This window comes from Pyrgilauda ruficollis, unplaced genomic scaffold (assembly GCF_017590135.1).
Source record: "Pyrgilauda ruficollis isolate IOZ18807 unplaced genomic scaffold, ASM1759013v1 scaffold1, whole genome shotgun sequence".
Classification (NCBI taxonomy): Eukaryota; Metazoa; Chordata; class Aves; order Passeriformes; family Passeridae; genus Pyrgilauda; species Pyrgilauda ruficollis.
In genome coordinates, this window is record NW_024508100.1 from 18,410,919 (window position 1) to 18,428,942 (window position 18,024).

The 18,024-nt window shown below is 36.7% G+C and overlaps 1 protein-coding gene across 1 annotated transcript; it reads left to right on the plus strand.

The window, feature by feature from the left end:
- Nucleotides 1–2,152: 2,152 nt before the first annotated feature.
- Nucleotides 2,153–17,031, plus strand: NSUN7 (NOP2/Sun RNA methyltransferase family member 7). Its single transcript, XM_041490187.1, has 11 exons — nt 2,153–2,465; nt 3,001–3,059; nt 4,419–4,549; nt 5,701–5,853; nt 7,172–7,355; nt 8,898–9,108; nt 9,710–9,853; nt 10,404–10,505; nt 11,018–11,132; nt 14,334–14,451; nt 16,501–17,031. The coding sequence occupies exons 1-11, from the start codon at nt 2,153–2,155 to the stop codon at nt 17,029–17,031; spliced, it is 2,061 nt and encodes a 686-aa protein (XP_041346121.1).
- Nucleotides 17,032–18,024: the final 993 nt, after the last annotated feature.

Below are 18,024 nucleotides of genomic sequence, written 5' to 3' on the forward strand. Positions count from 1 at the left end.
CAGTTCTCAGTTTTCAAGAGCAAATGCTGGGGAAGAAGAATGAGATGTGGCCTCCTCCAGATGAGTTGCCAGAATTCAGGAAGCCACACTGTTCCATTGTGTGGAACATGCTGGGCTGCTCAGACACTGACTTGTGCTGGTCTTGGAGAGGGGAGAGATGGGCTGAGTGTCACCCGTGTTTGGGAAAGGGAGTTTGAATGGGGGAATGCTGGCTCAGCACGGAGCATTTCATGGCTGCCTGCTGGAGAAGCAACAGTTTGTGTCCCCCCCTTGCCCCTCCAACTCTGTGTGCTGCCACCCTCCATTGCCACTCTGGTTTTTTGTGATGGGGGAAGGAAAGGAGAGAGGAAGAAAGGGTGCTGAGCAAGTGTTTCTGAATTGGGAAGAAGAGGTATGTATCTTATCCTTAGTGATGCTGGGGAGCACAGGGAAAAAGCTTGAGAATTGTTGTAATGAACTAAATCTTGTAACAAAAGAAGACCCCTTCCATTTGATCAGAGTAACACCTTCTTTTCTTGATTTTTAATTTTTAAACTGGCATTACCCTCCCCCCCCCCCCCCAATTCTGCTATCTTGTGCTATTAATCCTAAAATAGTCAGAATTCTTTGATAGCAGTAGATCCATGCCTAGCTTTTTGTGCTATAGCTACTAAATTCATCATAGTTTTTTTGTATTATTCTTCCCTAGGCAGGAAGACTAGTTAGATTTTTAAAAATCTTTATTCTGTGTTTAAATTTATTTTGGCTTAACCCACTTCTGAACAGTTAATATGACTTCTGCATATCCAGGCATTATCATAAATGCATGTTGTAACAACCAGAGCAAGTAGGTATGTTTTATGTGGAACTTCAGAATATTTTTGCATTCAACTAACTCTGGGACTTTTTTATTTTCTTGAAGCCCTATTCCACCTCTGGGGAAGGTAATTTTTATATATGTTAATGTGAGATGTGTAGAAAATTTAAGAAATGCACATGAACTTAGAGAGAGTTGGATAATACCTCTAGAGGCTCTCAGAATGGGTTTAAAATTGTGCTTAGATAAAGCATTAAATACATTAACATTTAGGTGATCTCTGTTTTCCACTTTTAAGAACAGATATGCAGTTTAGTGGACAAACATTTGGAATTCACTGTAGCTGTTTTCAAGATGGCTCTTTGGAAGACATGATGTCTGCTTTGAAATTTTGGTGTCTTTTTTATTAAAGGAGAATTCCTAGTAGGAGATGCTATTCTGCCTGCAGTAATAATGCACAGATTCAGATCTGTGTGTATATTCCATAAAGGACCAAAGGGTGCTGAGCAAGTGTTTCTGAATTGGGAAGAAGAGGTATGTATCTTATCCTTAGTGATGCTGGGGAGCACAGGGAAAAAGCTTGAGAATTGTTGTAATGAACTAAATCTTGTAACAAAAGAAGACCCCTTCCATTTGATCAGAGTAACACCTTCTTTTCTTGATTTTTAATTTTTAAACTGGCATTACCCCCCCCCCCCCCCCATGTGAGATGTGTAGAAAATTTAAGAAATGCACATGAACTTAGAGAGAGTTGGATAATACCTCTAGAGGCTCTCAGAATGGGTTTAAAATTGTGCTTAGATAAAGCATTAAATACATTAACATTTAGGTGATCTCTGTTTTCCACTTTTAAGAACAGATATGCAGTTTAGTGGACAAACATTTGGAATTCACTGTAGCTGTTTTCAAGATGGCTCTTTGGAAGACATGATGTCTGCTTTGAAATTTTGGTGTCTTTTTTATTAAAGGAGAATTCCTAGTAGGAGATGCTATTCTGCCTGCAGTAATAATGCACAGATTCAGATCTGTGTGTATATTCCATAAAGGACCAGTGACTGTAATGCACTGGCCTTTTTGAAACAAGTAACCAATCTTGTATATGCATTGGTGAAAACAAATAGTGCAAGAAACCTCTTAGCAATACTTCTCTGTGATGTGTAAGATGATAGATGTATAGAAATATAGATGATACACATATATATGTATTTGCAAGATTAGAGCCTGAAAATTTAAAGCCCTAAAAGGAAGGGAAAAGTGTATTCTAGTGAAAGAAAATTTTATTATTCAATACAAACTTTGTGTTTTGCAGAGGCAGCAGGATTGTGACTTGCGCTTACACAGTCAGCAACTGGAAAAATGCCAGACTCTGAAAGTAATTTGGTGTCTTCACATGTGGATGTTATAAATCGTACTTCAGTCTTGAGTGAAATGAATATTTCAGATGAAAAGAGATCTGTTGAAAAAAGAGCAGTGACTCAGATTGGGAAGGATGGCTATCCTGACTCCATATACATAAATGCAGCTAAGATTTTTCAGGGCATTCGTATTGAAAAGAGTACGGGCAGAATCCTGGTGCAGTACGGCAATGCCTCCGAATCTCCCATGATGGCTTTTAAAGATGAGCATTCCAGGCGTGTGTCTTACGAACTGGCTTTCAGAGCTCTCAAATGTAAGTACCAAACTCACCCAGGAATTGCTAACAGAGATGATGCAGCGCAGAAAACATGGAAAAACAAATGTTCCTTGTCTGCCTGACAGCAGAGATCTAGGCAAATTTTTGTTAAGCTTCAGGCTATTACAGAGTCACAGATTCACAGAATATTCTGAATTGGAAGACACCTACAAGCATCATCAAGATCCCCATAACGGGAATGAACCCACAACCTTGGTGTTACTAGCACCCTGATCTGGCCAGCTGAGCTCATCTCTGTGGTTTTTTTCAGATCCTAATTATGGATGAATATACATATTTACCACACTACTCATATCCCTCAAATATTTAAATATAGCTAAATATTATTAGAATTTGTGAAATCAAACATTTAAAGCCTATTATTTTTCATGTAAATGAATTACATGGGGTTGCTACTGTTGGTGATTGAATTAGCCCTCAATTTACATGATGTTTAAAATTACAATTTAGTGACTTCCATAGGATATTGTAGAGAGTGACATAGCTTGTCAACATTTTCTTCTTTTTACAGATCAAGATCTTCTTGAAGAAATGTTGCTAGATAGTAAGGTTTACCCATGCTACTCAATAGTAAGTGAACATCTTTGTGAGGCATTTTTATTTTCTGTGTTGATGTAAGTAGTACCTTTTCTGAGGATTCTACAACATTCTTCAAAACAACCTTTGTTGTTTTGAACTACATGACAGCCTTAGACTGAAATATTGCTGACCTTTTTACATAGTTGTCTAAAGCATCCATCTCCAAAGCCTGTTGTGAGATTCTGTTGTAACTGGTTGCTGGAAGTCAAAGCCTTCAAAGAAAGAAGGTGGGAGAGCGAGCCATGAGCTTCACTGCAGCATAGTACTTGCTCAGTGATATTGTCCATGTCCATATGCTTTCCTTCCCAGCTGTGTCCCCTTCTGATAGCAAAGGAAAAAATGTTTCCTTCCTATTCTTGGGAGTTGGAAAACATGGAGTGAATCCCATCAGACAAAAAAATGCATTGACCCCATGGTTCATTTCCTGGGCAAACAGTACTGTATACAAATATTTTACTGGAAAAAACTGGTCCAGTTTACTCTCTCAACATCCTTTCCTTCTTTGACATGGAAAGAAATTGTAGAGCTGGCAGAATATTCTGCTGTTCTTTCCAGTTTTGTCTTTGATGCCTTTGAAAATTGCAAGATAAACTTGAGCTGATATGGTTTGTGGAGGTGGATGTGAGCAGGCAAATCATCTAACACATTATCTTTGCCTTGTTTTCATAAGGAAGTAAGACTTTCATACTAACATCTTGTGTTTGGTGGTATTTCCCTAATAACTTGAGTTTTCTAACTAATTTTGGTCATATTTGTGAGAAGGTGAGAATTTTAGAAGGCATAATAAGTGTAAGAATTTCATGTAAAGAGGCATCCAGTAGTAACTGAGGTGCAGAAATTATTGTCCTTAAGCAGGAGATGCTCCCTGGTTTAAACATTTAGACAGAGAAAGAAGGTTTTATATATATCCCACAAGGAAAAAGGGTTATTAAAACTGAGTGTATTGAATGCTACATATGGAAGAATCCCACAAGAGAGGAATTGATGGACAAGAAGTTTTTGTTAGCTTAGCTATTTAACAGATTAATTTATGAAGAGAAATAATTTCAAAGTTTCAATTCTGAAAACATTAGAAGTTAAGATACAGTATTTTATCTGTGTGCATGGAGAATGTTTTTAATTTTGATAATCTAAACAACTTGTAAGTTATGTATTTGAGTTTAAAAAAATATTTTTTAAAGAAGTGTTTTATTAACTCTGCACAAGTAATTACTTTCATGTTCTTGCAAGTAAGCATTTAAGGGTTTTTAATGCCTTTTGCATAGGAGACTGCTGTTTGATATGGATCTTTTTGCAGAAATAGGGCATGCTTTGGGTCACTTTCTCCATCCAGTTGCTTTTCTCTTGCAGCCAGATGAGCTAACCAGCTTGCTTGTTGTGATGCTTTGTGACCTACAAGACCGAAAGTTTCAAAAACGAAAGGTTTTTGCTGAAGAGGAGCTTGTAGCAGAAGTTCAGGAAATAGGGCATTATTTATACAGGTATATGTGCAGAGCTGTTTGTTGTTGATATAGATCAGCTGAAATTAAGATTTGTATAATCAGTGCCTTTTGAAGGTAATTATTAAGCATGTCTTTCACCTTAAAATTTTGGGAGCTTTTTTTTTTTTTAAATGAGAGACTAGTTTAGAGGCAAATGTTCATATTTATATAGTTATGCAAAATGCAGATAAGAAATGATCCTTATACTGTGGATTATTTTGCAGGCATCTTATTTTGGCATTATTGAAACTTTCATACAATTCTAGGAAGGAAATCAAATATTCAGTAAATATTCATAAATGCAAGTGTAATAGAATCAAGAGGTCATGGAATGGAATAACATTTATCTATTTAGCAGTACTTCTACTATGAAACTTTGTTAAATATTTATTATTTTAAAAAATTAGAACAAAACCCAGAATACATAAACATTTTAATATTTATTATCTCTTCCATCAAACTGCAAACAACATGTTGTTTAACTCAAAAGGCATTTATTAGACAAAATTATGTTGCTGCTGGATTTAGAATGGCCCAAAAAGTTAATTAATCTCTTAAGTGCAAGGTATTTCTGGAGGGCAGTAAGTAAGATATCTGAAGTAGTTCACCAGCAATTCTTATTTATTTTGAATTGTCATGTATCAGGAATATGCATGAAGCTTGTGGGAAGAAAAGACTGGAAATACTTTTCCAGACATTTTCATGTAATAATGATAATAATAAAATTGACTCCTGATTGCCATCATATTTGTATTGTTTTTGTACATGTTTAGGGGCCAGCTTTCATCAAATGCTCATTCTGCACATGCATGTATTTGTGTTTTCAAACACGCAAATGAATCTGATGGCTGTATTCTACACATTGCAGTTCCAAAACATACTGAGGGGTTTTTTTAGCTGTCTGAGAAAATGGATGTAATTCCAGTCCTGCCTGATTTAACTAAAATAATCTTAGCTATTGACTACCACCTTGCATGTGCTGTTGTCTGGGGTAGGGAATGTTCTGTAACTGTATTTTTTGTTGCAGCTTGCAGAAGAAGGTATCCCTTTTGGATTTGGTTTCTGAACAAGATGGTTTTGTAACAGAAATGTTGCATGCTAACAGCTGATAAAAACATTTATAAAACTTACTAAACTGACTGTTTTTATAGGTATAGGACCAAACTGGCAGCTGCACTGGCACGATGTCGCATTAAATATGATGCTCTTTCAATTGAATACTTTGTACCAGAAACTATATCAAAGCAGGAACAAAGGACTTCTGCTGTACCTCTCTGTTTTTGGATAAACACATTTAAAATCACGTAAGTATTTAAAGTATTATCTGATATTGATGTTTTTGCATATGAAGTGATATAGTTTGCTACATACTTGTTTTAGAATTTCTAGGTTATATTTTTACTAGTAATTAAAAATTCTTACAGGAAAATTCTGCTTAGTACAGTGCCATTGTGTTAGAATTTTTTGGTAATTTTTATATATTGAAGTAGTGGTATTTATACACTGTTTTGAAACAGTTCTTCTTACTATTCTGTTGCTTGTGTGGGTCTTTCGCCAAATAAGTGAAGAAATAAAGTTAGAAAAAAAATATGGGTGAGTTAACTTGGTGACAAAAAATAAGGGAAAATGTCTTTAAAAGCAGGTGTATTAGTGCAAACCATAATCTTGGAAAAGGATGTTAAAACCCAATACTTAAACCTGCTGTTTATTCTGTAAGGATAATGTAAACTTGAAATTAAAATACACATTTTAAAATCCTTGTATTCTGTAGGCTACTATATATGTAACACTCCTGTTCCCAGTTCTGTACTAACTGATACATGAACCATACCAGATTGTCCTGTTATCTGTTTTGTTAGACAGGTAATCCATTTTATAATGTCTTCAAGAATTTTATTTTATTACTCTTGTCTTGGATCAATGTTCAGTGCTTAGGTTATAGGCTCTTCAAGATAATGTACCTTACTTTGGGTGTGAGTTTAGAGCGCTTAAATAGGAAATAAATAAAAGCTGCTCCTTTCATCCCATGTTTAATGTAGTGTATAAACTTATGGCACTGTCTGAAATAGTGTTCCAACAAACGTCTCTTGCTATATATACCTTCAAATCTTTATGATATTTGAATTGCTAACCTCAGCAGTTATGCCTTCATTACATTTACACAAGGATTCTTTCAGTGTCAGCCATTAAATTTATTGGTGAGTTGGGCTAGATTGAAAGCAATTGAAAGAACTAAAGCATTCCAGCAGTTAATTTACTACAGCGTCTCCTGAGCACATGAACATTTCTGTTTTGATGCTTTGAATCATCCTCTGGAGACACATACCTCTTTTTTAATTAATTGTATCAGACTTATTAACTTAAGTGTTTCAAACCAGAGCTTGCATGCCTAAAGGAGGGTAAGTTTCCCTCCTGCATTAGACAGTATGCATTTTATACCTATATATGTATGCATATGTATACACACACACAATAACAGAAGTTAATTCTTACAACAGAAAAAAAATTATAATTATAATTCTTATAACAGAAAAAATTCTTATAAATTCTTATAAATTCAACGTAAGCTATGTTGCCTAAGTAACTCTTGTATATTTAATGGTCAGAGTTGTATGTTAACAGCCTTGAAGATGTTATCAGAGATTTGGAGATGAAGGGATTCACAAAGGTTGAATCTGTGTCAGACTTTGACCATTACACGTATGCTGTGGACCAACATTGCCATGATGTATTGGTTTTTCCTTCCTCTCTTAGAGAAGAACTGCTTAATTTAGATCTTTTTGCGGATTGCAAACTCTTACTGCAGGTGAGTTGATGTTCAGCCTTGAGTCAGGTGATCTGCAAATTGAAATAATTGCTTTGCTTTAGAAAGAGGTTGTGTATTGTGTGACTATTCTGTTAAATCATTCAGGCAGTGACAAACACTCATAAGGTTTTGGACATTTGTAATAATTAGGTTACAAACTGATCCACTTACTAAATTTAGCATAGAAATATCAATGCTTAATTGATAGCTGCAATTAAGTAGTAGAATGTTTTAATTCTAATTTTAGAGCTGTTGAACCAAATATAAAAAGTGGTCAAAAAGAGGCTTCTGAAAATGTTAGGAAAGTTTCAATATAACTCCATATGCTTTCCCCCAGTTAGTAGATAGTGGAATGCTATTGTAATATTTCTTCCTCTTCAAATGCATGTTTGTGATGGAATGATAACAGTTCTTTGTATTTTGTGCAGTGTGGTTCCTTGATCTCCATAACTCCCACTGGTCTTTTTCCTGACTTGCCATTGTTAGACTCCCCAGTGAAGTTTGGTGGGAGGTTTCTGTTCTAGAGTAGAGGTTTGCAGTAACCATGCAACAACACAACCATGAATTATCTGACATGCTAGCAGAAACATTTCAGCCAGCATTTTCACTAGATGTCTGAAAACTTTAGCCTCAAAATTTATTGCTCAACTTAAAAAGTGACTCAGTATTCAATATTCCATTTCAGTTTGTAGATTTTAAATACAATACTTACAGAAAAGAGCTATAGATGACAGCCCTGTAGGTAATGGGAACAAACTCTGAGTCTAACTACTTAAAAGTATTCAAAATGAGTAAATAAAACCATGAAAACTTCCATCTCTGTGGTGGGGTGGAGTGTTGCTTGAATGCTGTGTGTACATAGCCAATGATGTGAATTTAAAGGCTTAGCACTTTGTTTTTCCCTTTCCATTTACCACCAGTTTGTCAGATTTGGTGTAAGACCTGGTATCTGTGGTCAGTATCTTCACTCCTTGCCTTTTTAAGTAATTTGATAAAGTTTTCTCTTAATCACCAGTGGTACAAGAGCATTTACTCTTGTGGAGCTTTCTATTGTGTTTTCTGCGTTCCAATCTGCCACTCTGTTGTTCAAATTTCAGCAAAATATTGATCATTGATCTACAAGGGCAACATTTCTGCTGTAACTATCATCAAGAGCTATGTGAATGGTTTTGCATTTCTCTGTTAAGCTCCCTCAGAGGATGAATTCTGCCTGAATTGTGGCCAATGTTTGTCTATTCTGGAACAAGCTGTTGGTAGGACTTCCTCCTTACGAGGATGATATGTACTTTATTTTCACCTATAGATACTATGCTTTTTCATGCATTATTTACAATTAAGTTATTTAAATTTATTGAGTGACTGCTTGGTTTTGTAATTTATTTAATTCTGTATTAGCAGATATCCCTGATTAGTTTTTTTCCTCCCTTCTTTTACATTTCCTTTGAAAACAGTGGAAAACTTTCCTAATTTGGAAAAGAAGGTTGGCATTCATGGAAACCAAGGCAGTTGATCGTACTTAATTTTTGTGTCATTGTGTTGTAGGACAAGTCTCGCAGCCTTGCTGTGCACTCTGCACACGCGCTGCTGAGTGAAGGTGGTGACATTATAATGGCTCACACAGGTTCCCATCTGACCATTGCCCATATGTCAGTGCTGACAAATGACAGCAAGCCCAGCATTTTCGTTTGTGGTGTGAAATCTTTGGCAAAAGAAGAAGAACTGAGGAACAATTTCAGTCACATGGGATGTGAAAGTAGGTGCTAAAACAGTTGGTATTGAAGAAGTATTGTAATACGGTGATACAGTTTGTGATATTGTAAATATGGACTAGTTCTATCAGAACTCAGAGATCCCTTCTTTGGAGGCTTGGGGATGGCAGTAGCAACTTTTTTGTCACAAGCTGAGCTGATAGCTCTTCAGCTGCAGTCAAGTTAATTGCAGTCTAACCATATCATAGATGCAAGCTCCTGAAATATTGCTGATTTTTTCTGTAGAAGTAGCTACTACGTAGCAATTGGTGTAGCTGGTAGCGGGGAACTTCTGGTGTTCTGGCTGTTGCTTTCAGTATGATTTCCAGCTGTTTGAGAGTGTTAATCCAAAACACGTGCACCAGTTCAGTTTACCTGGAGGACACTATCAGGACAGAATGCAGCAAGACTGCAACCCCATTGTCTTTTCAGTGGAAGACGCACCTTTCAGTCTGTTTGAAATCCATAGGCCATACTGTGGAGAATCTGAATCTAGCAGGCTCTAGCTCTGTCAAATTCACTGTAACACCACAGTCTCTTCCCCTCTGTCACCTGTAGGCAGGCTTGCTTGCAGTCTGTAAGTGTTGAGTTTTTCCTGTTTTTCAGATATTTGGTTGTTACATGAAGACTTTACTGAGCTTCAACCAACAGATCCAAGACTTGAAAAGGCAAAAGTTATTTTGCTGCTACCACAATGCTCTGAACTGGGTGCTGGCAATCCAATGGAGCTTATTTTAAGTGAACACAGTGGTAAATTTTGATACAATATCTAGCTTATGCTTTCAGGTAGAAATAGATCCAGGTATTGTGGTCTAGACAGTGCAGGTGCTTCCGTAAATTGTATAATTTTATTAAAGAAATCTTCCTTATTTTAATTGCCATAAAATATATAAATTAACTTGCATAATTCTGTGACTGCTTCAGATTGACAGTATGAAAGTTTGAGGGTGACTCTGGGGAGCAGAGTGTGTATAGCTTCTTTTGAAGTAAAAATATATAGGCATAAAATTTATTTGAAGATACCAACATGTATATAATTTTCTATTTGATTACATTCCTTTATTGACTGTTTGTATAAATCCTTTCACTGTACAATTTTCGTTAACTAGAATCAAGTAAGAGACACCAGTAATTACAGGTAAAGAAGTAAAGCAAATAAATCAGACATTCCTTGGTATTCTAATTTGTAAAACCTACCTTCCCACTGCACCAGTAATAACCAGGTCTGCTTCTGCAAACGGATGAATTTTTAGACACTAATACAAATTGCAAGACTAAATTTACTACTTTCTGCTTTTAGATGCAGGATTGCTACGAGACCTTTTCCAGGGATTTGTGTCTGAGGATAAACTCAGGATTCTTGCTGAGAGGCAGCTTAATGAGTTGATTCATGCACTGAAATGTAAGTGTGCTAGTTTCCCAGTTTCTGGGAAGACTCTGTGCTATCAATTCCATTGTATTATCACCAGTTTTAATAAAGTTAAAATGCACTAATTACTCTATGAATTAAGAATAAGCAGGTAACCAAACCCCCTGAACAATTATTTCCTCCGGTCTGAAGGTGTTCCTGTGTCCTAGTGTCCCCCATACATTAATATAATACTCTTCAGTATTGTGTAGAGAACTGGCTTATGGCTTAGTTACACTCTGCTTTAGAAATTCTGCAAATGTAGTCTCCTTCCATCTGCATGCTGCCACTTTTTTCCTCTCTCCTTTGGTAGCTGTGTGAAAAGACTGGAGACAGCTTTGACTTTGTGCTGAAGTCTGCAAATATTTGAAAATATTTTAATTATTTAAAAACATTAGATATCAGGAGGTAAAAGTGACATAATTTTTATGATGCTTTTAATCCTTATCAAACTACTGTCAGTATGAAGAATCAGAAGAGTAAAAAAGTTGTGTTTTGTTTTGTAGTTAACAAAGTACAAGCTATTGTTTACTGCACTTGCTCAGTTTACCCAGAAGAAAATGAACTTGTAGTGAAAAAAGCACTGGAATCTGGAGTGGAGGGAGATAAACGACCATATAGGTACAGAATGAGTAGTTTTATCTGTGGAAAAATTAAAGTATGACTTGGAATTGTAGCATAATTCTTATTCTAGACGGATGCGTATCTTGCATGAAATTAAAATTGCCTTTGCTGCCTGTCATGACATTCTTTCTGTTTATGAGATTACTTAGCAGTATTCCATTGACTTTCTCATCTAATATTTTTGTTCATCTGAAATTAAGATGGGAGGAAAGCATCACTGGTTGGAAATAACATTCTTCAGATAGAGCTATTGCTATTACTGTATTAGTATTCAGAGAATGAAACTAACTTGCTAGCATGCTCTCTGCTGCTGATGTAGAATGATGAATTTCAAAGGAAAAAGAAATCTTAAATTGTAAGAATCATAGAGAAGAATAAGAACCCTTTGCTGTAGGATTGCTCATTGCTGTGTTCAGATGAATGACTTCTGGGAAGGACAGGTTACAGTAAGAGATCATCCTGTTGCAATCAAAATACATTTATATGAAAAAAGTATGTATGCTGTATACTTCACATGTAATTATAACCTGTTAGCTATCACCCCTGTCAGCCAGAGGAATTGTTAAAACACTGATGGGTATTTTCTGTATTTTCCTTTCAGTCACATAAATGCAAACAGTTGGCACTTCCTTGCACATAGATAAAATAGTGGATTACTGGATGCAGGTTTAAAAGAGTTTATGTTGTAAAAAGCACAGAAGAGTAACACTATATTTTTAGATTTTATATTACCTTAGTTAATAGTCTGGCTGTCAAAGGAAAAGGTACTGTGGCTCAAATATTCAGTGTAACTAAATTTTGCATTATTAAAATAGTAGATATTAACTGTGGCCTGTCCAAAGAAGGTTTAAAAGTTGCATATTATTCATAAGACACAGTGCAACAAAGTGCATATTTTTTTCAAATTCACTGATAGAAAATAGAAGTCTGCTTGATTTTTTTTTACAGTAAGTGGGATGAAATCAGGGTATTGCCAATGATGGTGTGCTGGACCAAAAGCATTTATGGCCTCTTGCTTGTGTTTTCCTTTGGAATTTGAAATTTTCTGGAGTCTGTCTTGACTTCTGTGCAGCTGTTACTCTATGGGGAGAACTTGGGGTACCTTGGAACATAATGGTCTCTAAATTATTGAATATAAATAATATGTAAATTCATAACATAGAAAAGAATTTTTATTTAAAAAAAAAAGTTCCTGGAGCTCTAATTATTTTTTTTTAATCCCTCTTGTGTAAAACACCTCCCTCCCAACAAAGCCAAGCCAAAACCTGTTCACTGTTGTGCAGAAGCATCATGAATGTTGTCAAACCACCAAATCATATTACACTTTCAAAAAGGCAGTCTTGGATGGTAAGAAAAGGACAATAAAATTACATTAGGATTTTTTTTCAGACCTGAGCAAATTTCTGACTGACAATTGATTGAGTTTCATAAATGACAATTTCAGGTTCAGTTCCTCCTTCACTGTCGTGCAGTATCTTGGATGTTTCATCATAGTCCTTGCTACAATAAAGCTGCTGGTAATCAGCACAAACACAGCAGTAATAGAATGCCATAAATAAAATATAGAGAGTGATTATGCTTAAGATGAAAGCTCATGCCACTTCAGATGCATGTACTACTTACAAAAGTTCCTTTTACACTTTTCTTAGAATTAGAGAATTTATTTGACTAAAACAGTGCAGAATAGAATGAAAGGCTGTTGTAGTTACTAGCCCCCACGTTCACAGTAGTACCTTTGAGAGACAAGTCATAATAAAACATGTTGTATGATCATCAAAGATCTACTGAATATTAATTCCCTTTTCCAAGAAAATGGAGGGCTTTCAGGAAGCTCTTACAACATTTTTGCTTATGTGCATTTTATCTTTTGGAATTATTCTGCAGTACTGAAGTGGTGCCAAACAAAATAAGGCTCTGTTGGAGTTTGGGGTCACACAGCTGGTTTTAGGGCTGTGCAGTTTTTAAGGGCGATTTCAAACATGTTCACACTGGTTCAGCTGAACTTACCTTCAGGCTATGACAGTGGACAGCAGCAGCTTTACCTAAAGTAAGGGCAGACATGGCAAACAGGTGTGTCTAGAGTAGTCTAAACTACTCGTGCATTTTGCTTTGGCCTACCAAATTTGAATTATTTTCTGCATCATTTTTCAGGATCATTGAAGAGATTCCTGGTGAACAGTAGCTTGTATACATCGATAAAAGATTACAACTATTTTTTTTCATTGAATAAGCTTATGTAAAATCAAAAATCTGTGTCATAAGACATAAGAGCTTTATTTAGTAATGCAAGGAGGATTTGAGCCTTGTAGCCTGTTTTATTGAGTTCCAAGGAACATAGGAAAAAAATCCAGATCGTGGTGAGAACTTGGAAACAAACAGTTTTGCAGTCTTCCCATTAAAAATGAACTAGCCAGCCAAATCAGGATATTGCTTTCAAATACTGAATACATTTCTCTGTAACCATCTTTGAACAAAGCTCTGTCACAAGAGGGTTAGTGGAGCATTAAGGAGTAGGACTCTCTCCTACATTCCTCAGTGAAGAGGAGGGAATTGTAATTACAGAAGGACATTTTGATAGTGTTTTTCTGTACTGAGACAGCTTAGTGTAGTTTCCTAGCCTTATGAGCCAAGTCCTTGAAACTGCTTTATAAAAACCAGGCATTTCTGGAATTCAAGAACAGGAGAAGAGGCTAGTTCTTGCAAAACTGTAACATTGGAGAAAAAGCACTCAATTAGAACAAATAGCAAATTTTCCTAACCTAAGATTTTTTGCTTAGATATGTATTTATTATGATATTTATTATTATTTTTACTATTATTATAATAACGCAAAGTCAACACCTCTACAATTTCTACAAGCTCCTTAGTGTTTTCAGACCACTCCCCAACTTCAGGACAACTTGATAACTCAATAATTGCACATCTGAGAAAGAACATAGCTCTTTATTGTCGTATTATGTATTTATTATCTGGTGATTAATATTCATAATAATTGTGGGGGGGGAAAGGAATTACTGGAAAAAAAATTAATTCTAAAAAGATGAATTCTCATGCCTTTCTTGAATTGCAGTTTTAAAAAATTATGATAAAGCTATGTTATTGACAGAGATAATTTGAAAATTACTTTTAATGTATCCTTGTTTATTTCCTTTTATATTCTAAAATAGTATTTTCTGGTCTTCCATTTCCTTTTTACAGGCTTATTCCTTCTGTTTTTTCTACTTGCTCCAATTCAGAATCTTCCACTGAAATGTTTTTCAAAATAGAGCCATCAGAAATTTCCAGTGGTTGTTTCCTAGCTGTTCTAGAGAGAGAGGTAAGCTATGAAAATAACCATTTAAAATCACTTCACAGAAGATGAGTACTGCAACTTTCCACAGAAGAATAAACAAAATGGAACATTTGAAATAAAATTCCTGGCTGCTCTTTAGTTGTCTTAAGACCAAAAGACAGCTGAGCAGTTGAAATGTGCCACTTCTGGAATTTATGCTGAGCACAGGTGTAAAAGACGTGCCTGTTTTTCTGGAACAGAAGCAGACCCTTGACCCAAGTTAGTGCCAGCAAAGTCTAGTGGAAATACATTGCTGTTACCACACTTTGGAATGAAATACACAGCTTGATTAGACTCAGGATAAATGGTATCTAGTAAATGTATTTGTTATATGTGTCACCAAGATTTTCCAGTATGCAAACAGCTGAAATCTTAATCCCTATGGGTGACACTATTATAATTTGAATAAAATAGGTATGAATATGTTTCCTTCCCAAACTAAGGCATATGCAAATCTAGCTTGAAAGGCAGGGGACTTTTGCTGAATAAACGGAAATGGCATGATTCCTGAGGAAAGGCCTTACAGGGCTAGTTTGCATCTCTGAGCATCAACATTTTCCTCTTGTCTCTAAGAAAAACACACATTTTTTCCATCAAAAGTGGAAGGGCTGTGGGGAAGAACTAATGTCAATTTCATTGCAAATTGAAGGTAGGAGATCTTGGTTATTTGTACCATTTTCTGTCATACTGCAATTACAGGGCTTGAAAGAAGGTTGCCTCTTCGGGGAAGTTAGATTTTATTAAGAGTAAGAATTACATATGAAAAGCCCTTCAAGTTACCTATTATTGACCTCTTTCTTTACAATATTAAATATTTTAAACTTGGTCTGAGTTTTAGTTAATCGTGCTGTGTGCATTTCTCCAGAGAAACAAACACTTTTGTTGCAGGCAGTTAATTCATGTAACTTTTTTGGGCCAAATTCTGTTACAAAGAAGCAATTGCTCCAATGGCCAATCTTTTGGTGATTCAGCAAATGAACATTTTCCACAAAGTAGAAAACATGTATTTACAATTTAAACTGAAATTCTTATTTACAGAAACATTCTTCTTTGCTAGTTGTAAATAGTTTCTCCCCATCGTTTCTCTTTATATACTTGGATGTTGACCTGGTTCCTAGTTTGAGTTCCATGCTTATGTATTATGAGCAAGAACTTTCATTACTGTGAAAATTATTAATGTTTAATGTTGCTGAAATTTCTGTATTTTAGTAAGTATTTCTGATACACACCCACACACAATGGATGTTTTGTTCTTACTGGCACATTACAGAGCAGGTCAGTGTGGGAATATGTTGGCTTTGACTTGGGTGGAGTTAATTTTCCTCACAGTGACTGGTGTGGACCTGTGTTTTGGATTTGTGCTGAACACGGGACTGACAACCTAGAGATGTTTTTGTTATTGCTGAGCAGGGCTTATCCAGAGCCAAGGCCTTCTCTGCTTTTCATCCTGCCCCACTGGTGAGGGGACTGGGGGTGTGTGTGAGGCTGGGAGGAGACACAGCCAGGACAGGTGACCCAAAGTGACCAAAGGGATACCCCAGACATGTGAGATGGTGCTCAGTACATAAAGTGGAGGGAAGGAGGAGGAAGGGAGGACTTTTACAGTAATGGCACTGGTCTTCCCAGGGAACCACAGTCTTTATCTTAACCCAGGAGGTCCCTAGCTTTACTCTTCCAGTTCCTTCCCTGGTACTGTTGGTGGGGGACTGAGCAAGCGGCTGTGTGGGGCTTGGCGACCAGCTGGGGTTAAACAGCTGGTTGCTAAGACAGACACACATTACAGAGCCCAGAACTCAGTTTCCCCTCTTTGGGTCAGTAGAGAAGAAAGCCTCTGAAGAGCAAATGCTTCAATACCTCTTTACACAAGTTAAGAACAAGTCAAGTTCTTAATTTGGTGAATAAAGAGTTTGGTTAGCATTTATCACATGTGACTTAAGTCCTTCTGCTAGATTCTGCTCTTTTTCTCATGGAGTAAATTCTGAGAAGCTCTCTATTGTGGCTTAGATTCATTGTTGTTTCCTGTGAAATTTTCAGAAAAAAGTGTCTGCAAAAGACATCTTGGCTTCTGCTGCAGCAAAGGCTCTACTAGATGGTATTGTTGAAGAAAAACCAAAAGAAGAGGTGAAAAAGCCAAAAGTAAAACAACGTAGACGTAAGGCTGCTGCTAGTGACAGTAAGCCAAAAGCTGCAAAGGACCTTCACCACCACACTGGAGCTAATGCTAAGGCTGAAGTTCCTGTGTCTAAAGCAGCCAGTAAGATACAAGAAAAACATGTGTGCCCCACAAAAGCAGGCAGTGACACTCCACAGAAGACTGTGAAAGGGAAAAAAGCAGCCAGTGACACTCCACAGAAGACTGTGCAAGGGAAAAAAGCAGCCAGTGACACTCCACAGAAGACTGTGCAAGGGAAAAAAGCAGCCAGTAACACACAGCAAAAGAACGCGCACCCAACAAAAGCAGCCAGTAACGTATCTGTGCCTAAAGCAGCCAGTAAGACACGGCAAAAGAACGGGCCCCGGACAGACAGCTGTGTTGAGCTGAAGAAACCTGTGAACCCCGATTGACACCAGCCCCACTGAAGGTGCAGAAGCCAACATCTCATCTGTCACCTCTGGGCAAGGTGTATGTGAGACAGACCCTGCTCAAAAGGCACGCACAGAACAGAACAGGGTTGTACTGAAGGCACCAACATTCACTTTGCCTTCACTGATAACACCATATGAAAGGTTGTAATGAAACAAACCCAGAGTATCAACATTGCTTTCCTGGGCAGACTGGAGCACAGGGTCCAGGTGGTTGGATATTTCCACCACCCTGGTCAAAAATGGTCAAGCCAGCTTGGCTGTATGAACCTTCAGACTCTGCCCTCCCTTTGTAAAGAAGGTAAAGATTCCTGTATATTAATCAATAGTCTTAAATTACAGTATATATTTATGGAAGGATAATCTGGCCTTGGGAAAGATATATTATGGGTAGGTATATAGAAATATCCATGTTAGATAGTAACTTTTCATCCAGTAATCACACTATAAGTGAATGGAATTCAGCTGCCTAAGGCTGATAGATTGTTGAGGGAAGTGAGGTCAAAAAAGTATAGCCTCTTGCTAAACACTTTGAAGTGACCAGTTAAATCATACACCCAGCCCCTCACTGTATCTAAACCTGTACAGGTAATCAGTTTCAAATTGATGCTTTTAAGGTGAGACTGAATTTTTTTAAAGTGGCCTTTCTTTACAAGTGCTAGATGCCATTTTTGTGAGTTTCCACTTAAGACTGATGCATGGAAAATAAGCCTTGTATTTCTAAAACTAGATGTGAACTTTTGTACAGGAAACCGACCAAGTACATTAAAGCCCATGCACAGGCTTTCTAGTGTGTTCTCTTGGTTTCTTCTTAAGTGTGCATTGAAATACTAACAGTGAAAAACAGATCAAATATTCTCATGCTAAAACCACTGAATTGTCATCATAATGTCACATCAGACTATGTCACGGTTCATAACTGCTTTTTACCAATTTCTTAACATAAACAGTTCTTAGCTGAAAAGAGCTGCTACT

Bases quoted from the DNA above. Each gene is read 5' to 3' on its own strand.
- NSUN7 (XM_041490187.1), top strand. From the start codon at position 2,153: ATGCCAGACTCTGAAAGTAATTTGGTGTCTTCACATGTGGATGTTATA. The intron at 7,356-8,897 runs GTGAGTTGATGT...ATTGTGTTGTAG, and splicing joins ATTGCAAACTCTTACTGCAG to GACAAGTCTCGCAGCCTTGC. The intron at 14,452-16,500 runs GTAAGCTATGAA...TGAAATTTTCAG, and splicing joins TAGCTGTTCTAGAGAGAGAG to AAAAAAGTGTCTGCAAAAGA.